Below are 6,389 nucleotides of genomic sequence, written 5' to 3'. Positions count from 1 at the left end.
AACACATACCACGTAGCTAAGTATTGCCAACTTCAACTTTAATAATGGAACCATCAATTGCCATTTCAGTAATAAATTTTAGGGGAATAAAAACTTCCCTATAAAAATAAAACTAAGCTTGTCAAAATTATAAATAACGTTTGCTTGTTTTTAAAGACATACATTTTAATGTTTCCCTGCAATCCCCCTTTGCCCCCCCCCCCCCAACCCCCCCAAATACGCCCCTCCTTTCCCCCATCATCTAATCATTCTGGTACCATCATATACTGAAATGAAAACAGTTCTGCAACACAAGTTTTGACAGTTTAATTTGATGCTAAAATTAAAAAGAGAAAAACTGGCCAGGCATGACCGTTTCTTTTAAATTAAAGCTGCTGTAATTGCCAGTGTGTAAAAAAAAAAATAATAATAATTAACCCCACACACGACATCTTACAATAATTAACCATGGACTAAGACAAAATTAAAATATAGTAAGTTTGTTTTGGTTCCTGCCTCTCTTCCCCCAATTTGAAACTTGTAGTGCATACAACACTGATTGAGGTTTTTGGCTAAAGTAAATGCAGATGTGCCTACTTAAAAGACTGATAGTTCAAGTAAAAACAAAATTCACATATTTTTATACTCCACTTTTAGACTCAAACAGTGTTTAAATCTGAGCAACAAATGGTTCAACATTAACAGCGATTATGTAATGATTACATAGCTATGGGCAGGCATATAAATAAGTAGATGTTAACAGAATACCCATCAACATGCTGCATTCACAGAAAAATAAAATTAAAAAAAAAAAAGTAACAAAACATAAAAGCATTCCCTGAACCATTATAAAGTGTCTCACTTGAGGATAATGTTACTAAGTCACACATGCACTACAATGTTACATGTGAAATTAAAAAACAAACAAGATATGCCTTACATATACTTTATAGTTAGTCCTACTTTTAATTTCTCTTAACGCTTTAAAACATTATGATTGTCTCATTAAGCTTGCATTTTTTTTTTTCTAATTTTATTTTTTTAACCAAAAAAATCAACCTGTGAAGAGTTTTAAAAAAGTCTAAGGAAAGGAAACAAAGGCACAATTACATCAAATTAAGGTGGTGAACAGAAGCTTGGAGTTTCACATAGTATCCATTAGATGTCACCAAAGTTTTAACAATTCCTTGGGAATTTAAAATGAACATCCTAAGAGTGGAGGAAAAAAAAAAAAAAAAAAACACCACCAACTTCTGCTGCTCTTAAATCTTTAGCACTTCCCTCCCACCCCAACCCCCAATATATAACTCATTTCCTCTCGGCTTGGTAATGACTAAAGTACTGGTTACTCAAACCTGCCTCATGCTCCTATTGCACACCCACTTCTTTGGTTTCTTTCGAACGTGCTTTTTAGATAAATAACTCTGAAAGAAAAACAATTTTATTTACATTAAAATGTTTTCTTGCTACATTTTTCCTACTTTTAAATCAAGTAAATCAGCAGTCTACAGAATTTGGTAATCAGTTGTTCAATTAAGAATTTTAAAAACTTAGGAAAAAACTTTCTGAATTACTAAAAGCAGGAGTTACCATGCTCAGTCACCAACACTGATGATAAATTTTAATTTCATTTTATGCTGGAAACATGAATAAGAAATTCTACTTTCTTTGCCCGACCGAGCCTTTAACAAACAAGGAAGCAGAGGAAGCTATTTTTGTCTTTCAGATATGACAATTTAAAAGTATCCAGCCTAAAAAGGGATTGCTGAGCCAGAGGAAAGATCTGACTTACAGTAAGACCAAATGCATCTGCAGTTACAGCTTGGATCTGAATGCTCACTAGCTGGGCAATTCTCACAGAGTTATCAGAGACGTTGTCCACGTTTTAGAATTCAAGTAAGCTGCCACTTCTTAGCTTTGCTGCACTTTTCAACCCCCCATTATACATTTATGGAAGCAGCTTCTCCACTAGTGACCTGTATGTGCAGCTCCATTTCTATTCTTATTCAGCTTTCGCCTCTCATTCCTTCCCAGTAATTCTATTATCTTTATTTCTTTTCCAGTGTGGATTTATGTAATTAAAAAATCCTAAAACTTATTCACAATATTATAACATCCTAAAACTTTATTCTTGTAGAATTAGCATTTTAACTTTCCTCTGTATAAATACTATTTCTATTTAAAACCGGTCCTCCTCCATCAGCTACTACACTGTTCCTTCCTCAACTCTTACCCTCTTTTCAACATTCTCTTTACCTTCTCCAGGAAGACTAATTTAAAGCCTTCCACAAATTCACAGAACAAAACAAAAGATCTCATATGCCCTCCATCTCTAACAGTTTCCTCACAAATTATACAGTAACTATTTGAAAACAGAAAGGTAGTGCAAATCAATTTCATCTCAAAGATAGCGCTCCAACTAATTCTTTTCCAGACAGTTTCATTCCTTTTTTTACCAATTAATTTGCACCTCCTTACTTGAAAAGCTACCATTAAAGCAAAGAAGAAAAAAAAATAATCTTATTTCATAGCATCCTAGAAAATTGATTACAGTTTCACAGCTTGCACCAAGATAACTTGGAAAACTCTCTAGGCACACAGAGGGTTGCAAACTGATGTACAAACATGCAGAATCCCTTACACTTGTGGGTGCAAGATCTTAAGTGACCTGGCTTATGGAACTAAGTCTATAGCAAAGTTCAGGTACCCTGGCATCACAAAACAGTCTTCCGAATAAAGAAAACTACTCCTTGCTGCTCTTTTGTACATTGGGTTTGGCATGCTATACTGACATTTGGTAGCGTGCGTTTTTCCTGAGTGTTCTTTGGCCCCCTTTTAACCAGGTTTCCACACCCCACCAAGGGCTTCTTCAAGTTTGTCTCTGTAAGCTGCATAACGCTTCTTCAGGATTTGAAGTTGCTCGTTTTCCTCTTTGTCCAGTATACGCAAGAAGTTTTGCAGTTCAGGAAGACTAAAAGCTTCCCACTGTACAGAGAGAAGAGAAAAGAACAGATGAGATGAACAGGAAATACACAAACCATTTATATATACAGCATTTTTAAACAAAACCTCAGACTCTCAAAACCGTTTCAACACTGAAACAGCATCAGGCACCCTTCTTGCAAGTCCTACAAATTCTGAAGACATTTTACTCTTTTAAACTTTTTCTTTGTTCTGCAAGTAACAGGAGGTCAAGCTAACTGCAGACTAAATGTTTACAAAAAGCACAAAATAAGTATCACAAGAAAAAAAAATGCTTCCAAAAAAAATGGATCAACATGTCAACACAGATCAAAGAGGAGCTTTAACTTCACTTGTGAAGTTAAACAAACAAACAAAAGCATGAGTGTAGCATACCATAACTTCTCCAGTTTCATGCTCACGTAGAACAAAACTAAGCATTTCCGTCCTGGGGCCTGCCACCAAACGCAGGTAGAGGGGATGTTCTCGGTCTGACAGCTTGCATGTATAAACTGCAAGAGAAGAAATGATGAACATTAGTCATTTTTAGAAGTAATGAAGTGTTTTGAATGGTTAATACTAGCCAATGTTAGAAATTTTCAGCGATACGCATATGTAGCCATCAATCTCCACATTTTACAAACTGGTTTTGAACAAACGAGTTTTAGGGATGCTAAATGTGCAGGACTAGGTTTGAATATGAATGAAGTGGCTTCCAGTCAACAAAGTAGCTGAATACATGTGGGGGTTGGGGGAAGGAAAAGAAAAATCCAACACAGCTCTGTTGCTATAAATAAATACTGAAAACATCACAGCTGTGGTGTCACCATTCTGAAAATTTTTTCATACAGCCAGAAACATCTGAGCTCCTGCAACACTGTCAATGTACGCAGAAGGAGGCAGATTCCTAAGTGCACAAACACAATGTTGGCAAAATGCCCTTTTCACTAAAGATACCTTTAGCATATTCTGGTATTTCCAAGCACAATAAACACCAAACTTTAGCAGTAGTCACGCACAGACAGAGCCACGTGAACCAAGAACCACATCTGAAAATAATACACAGCCCATGATGGTCATCACCCCAACAGCTGTCTGCTAATGCAGGGACTGCAGGTATTGCTGACACCGTGGTTTCTCTTTAAAAAAATCTGTCCCATAACTTAATCTCACGAATCTGCAGTGTTTCAGTCCAACTGAAATTTAAGGCCTGATCAGGGGCATCTTAAATGAAATATAACAGACTGAATAGCAGAGGGGCTCTGTGTAGATGGTTCTGTGGGCTCTCCTGTCTTTTGTGAACTATCCCCAAATCATTTATGCTCTTATGCATGCTACTTTTCACAAGAAAAGAAGATAAGAGAGAGCAACACTGTCACCTCCCATCATCTTTCTTCCACCCTGCTTATTTCAAGCATTCCTATAACACAGCTGCCCCCCAAACCACTTTGCCACCGAAATACCACAAGTCTAATTTCTACCTTGGTCTTCCTTGTGACAGCGTTTGTAAAGTGCAAATTTCGCGGGGTTGTCGGTCACGAAAAACTTTTTGAGCAAGGCCTCAATAACTTCACGAACAGTATTGGTGCTGCTGATGTGAAGTGTATTCACACAGTCGTTCGGCAAGCAAAAAGCAGTTTCGTTATTGCTGTGAGCACACCTCCCCTGGCTGGGGGAAGACTGCACAGTGATCGGTCTGCATAGTTCCATCTGAACTTTGATGAAGCCAGTGTAAATCCCATTTGAGTTCTGCAGCAGGAAGAAAGCATTGTGAAGTTAAAATTAGTAATGACCAACTGTGGCATACTACTGGAGAAGGCAGGCAGAAGTGGTTACAGAGAACAGAATTTAAATGCCATTGTAATTATGGCATCATAATCTCCTAGGAAAGACATTGGTTCAGTATTTCAGATATTTACTCTTTCTGGTATTTCTGCTGAATAACAACTCCTGCCTTAATAATAACAACCAAACGCTAAGGCTATCAGGATCTCACCAAGGAAAAGGTGCTATGAACTAGTGGTGAGTTTTCACATTAGGAAAAAACTATGAAGTGAAACGAGACCAGTAACATGCCTCTATAACTAACTATACATTTTATGCACAAATGCAGAAATTTTCTCCCCACATTTCAGCTGCAAATTAGCCTACAGTATTTAGATACTCAAATCCTCTTTCAATTCAAAAATAATTAGAATAAATGTTATTCTAATCAACATTACGAATTATGTATTGATTGCTTCTGTAAGAAAATATCGAAATTGATCAAACATTATTGAGCTAGAGAACTGCAACCAACCTGGTTTTAGGAACATGGAAATACATAAAAGCCTTTTAGTAGATACTCATGCCTATATGGTTTGGGATATAGTACAATTTCTAAGCTCACATGTACTGTACACCCAGAGGAATACATAATGTATCAGAAAAATCTAGACAGGCAGGTAGATGCCTAGAATATTAGTATGGTCTGGAGTAGGTCAGACAGTCTCAGACCTGGTCCACACTCCTTGGAAATTAAAATCCATATAGATTTTTATTATCTGCATTGTGTGTATGGAGGGGATTGTGGGAGGAAGTCTCCAAATGCTGAAAACCCACGTAACTGCTCTGAATATTAAATCTCCTATAATAAACATGGCATGTTTTAACTTTTCTCACTATTGAAGCATCTTTATGAAAGAAATACTTGACAAACATTTATGAACCCAAACAGGATGAATACCTTCACGTTTACCAACTGAAGGGTTTTCATCTGACAAATGGACATCTTAGTGTTGAATTAGAATTTATCTTTAAAACATTTTAAATGACATTTGTATTTGTTTCAATCCATATAAAGAAGCTACGTGGATAAAAATATTCCAGATGGAAGATTTAATTTCCAGATTTAAGAAAGAGCCTACTACAAAGTCATTAAACCAGAGACAGTTTCATATGTAAGATGCTAAGAATAAAGTGATTCATAATTCGCTACAAAGTTACCACACAGTTGCTCCTAACATAAGTTACAGTCATCATATGCAAAACTTACCAAGGTCATCTTTAATTTATCAGTGACAGATGAATTATAGCTTTGTATCTTCTCTTTAACTTCTTCTTTACTGAGATAAACATGAGGTTCTCTCTCCTTCTGAACATCCTGCAACAAGAAGAGAAAGAGCAGTTTTAGATAACAAAGCAAAGAACAATTCTTTTATGACTTTGGATAAGAGCACTCTCAGTCTTATTACTATGAAGTAATAATTACTTCACAGAGGCTCAATGGATATTAATTATCTGTACAGCAAAAGAAAGTATTAACAAGTTAGGCAAATTGAGTTAGGCACTTGAACTGAATAGAGACAGTTAAATCAACACACCCAAAGACACTTGGGTCATTTTTTTGCCAACTATTCTCATTCAAATATTTATCAGCAGTATGTAAAACAGCTCAGCTCACTTTATGG

General features: G+C 36.3%; 1 protein-coding gene across 8 annotated transcripts in view; it reads right to left on the bottom strand.

The window, feature by feature from the left end:
* Positions 1–291: 291 nt before the first annotated feature.
* Positions 292–6,389, bottom strand: part of RASSF3 (Ras association domain family member 3) — a 91,698-nt gene continuing 85,600 nt past the window's right edge. For all 8 annotated transcript variants that reach the window (XM_005029452.6, XM_027456361.3, XM_072034477.1 and 5 more), the window contains 4 exons: positions 5,975–6,082; positions 4,422–4,689; positions 3,337–3,452; positions 292–2,964 (listed from right to left, as the gene is read on the bottom strand). In XM_005029452.6, the coding sequence (XP_005029509.3) occupies positions 2,815–2,964; positions 3,337–3,452; positions 4,422–4,689; positions 5,975–6,082 (642 nt within the window). In that variant the 3' untranslated portion in view covers positions 292–2,814. The remainder of the gene's footprint in view (positions 2,965–3,336; positions 3,453–4,421; positions 4,690–5,974; positions 6,083–6,389) is intronic.

Source organism: Anas platyrhynchos, chromosome 1 (genome assembly GCF_047663525.1).
Source record: "Anas platyrhynchos isolate ZD024472 breed Pekin duck chromosome 1, IASCAAS_PekinDuck_T2T, whole genome shotgun sequence".
In the NCBI taxonomy this organism is placed as follows: Eukaryota; Metazoa; Chordata; class Aves; order Anseriformes; family Anatidae; genus Anas; species Anas platyrhynchos.
The sequence above is the reverse complement of the archived record's forward strand: the minus strand, read 5'-3'. Positions and strand labels throughout refer to the sequence as shown.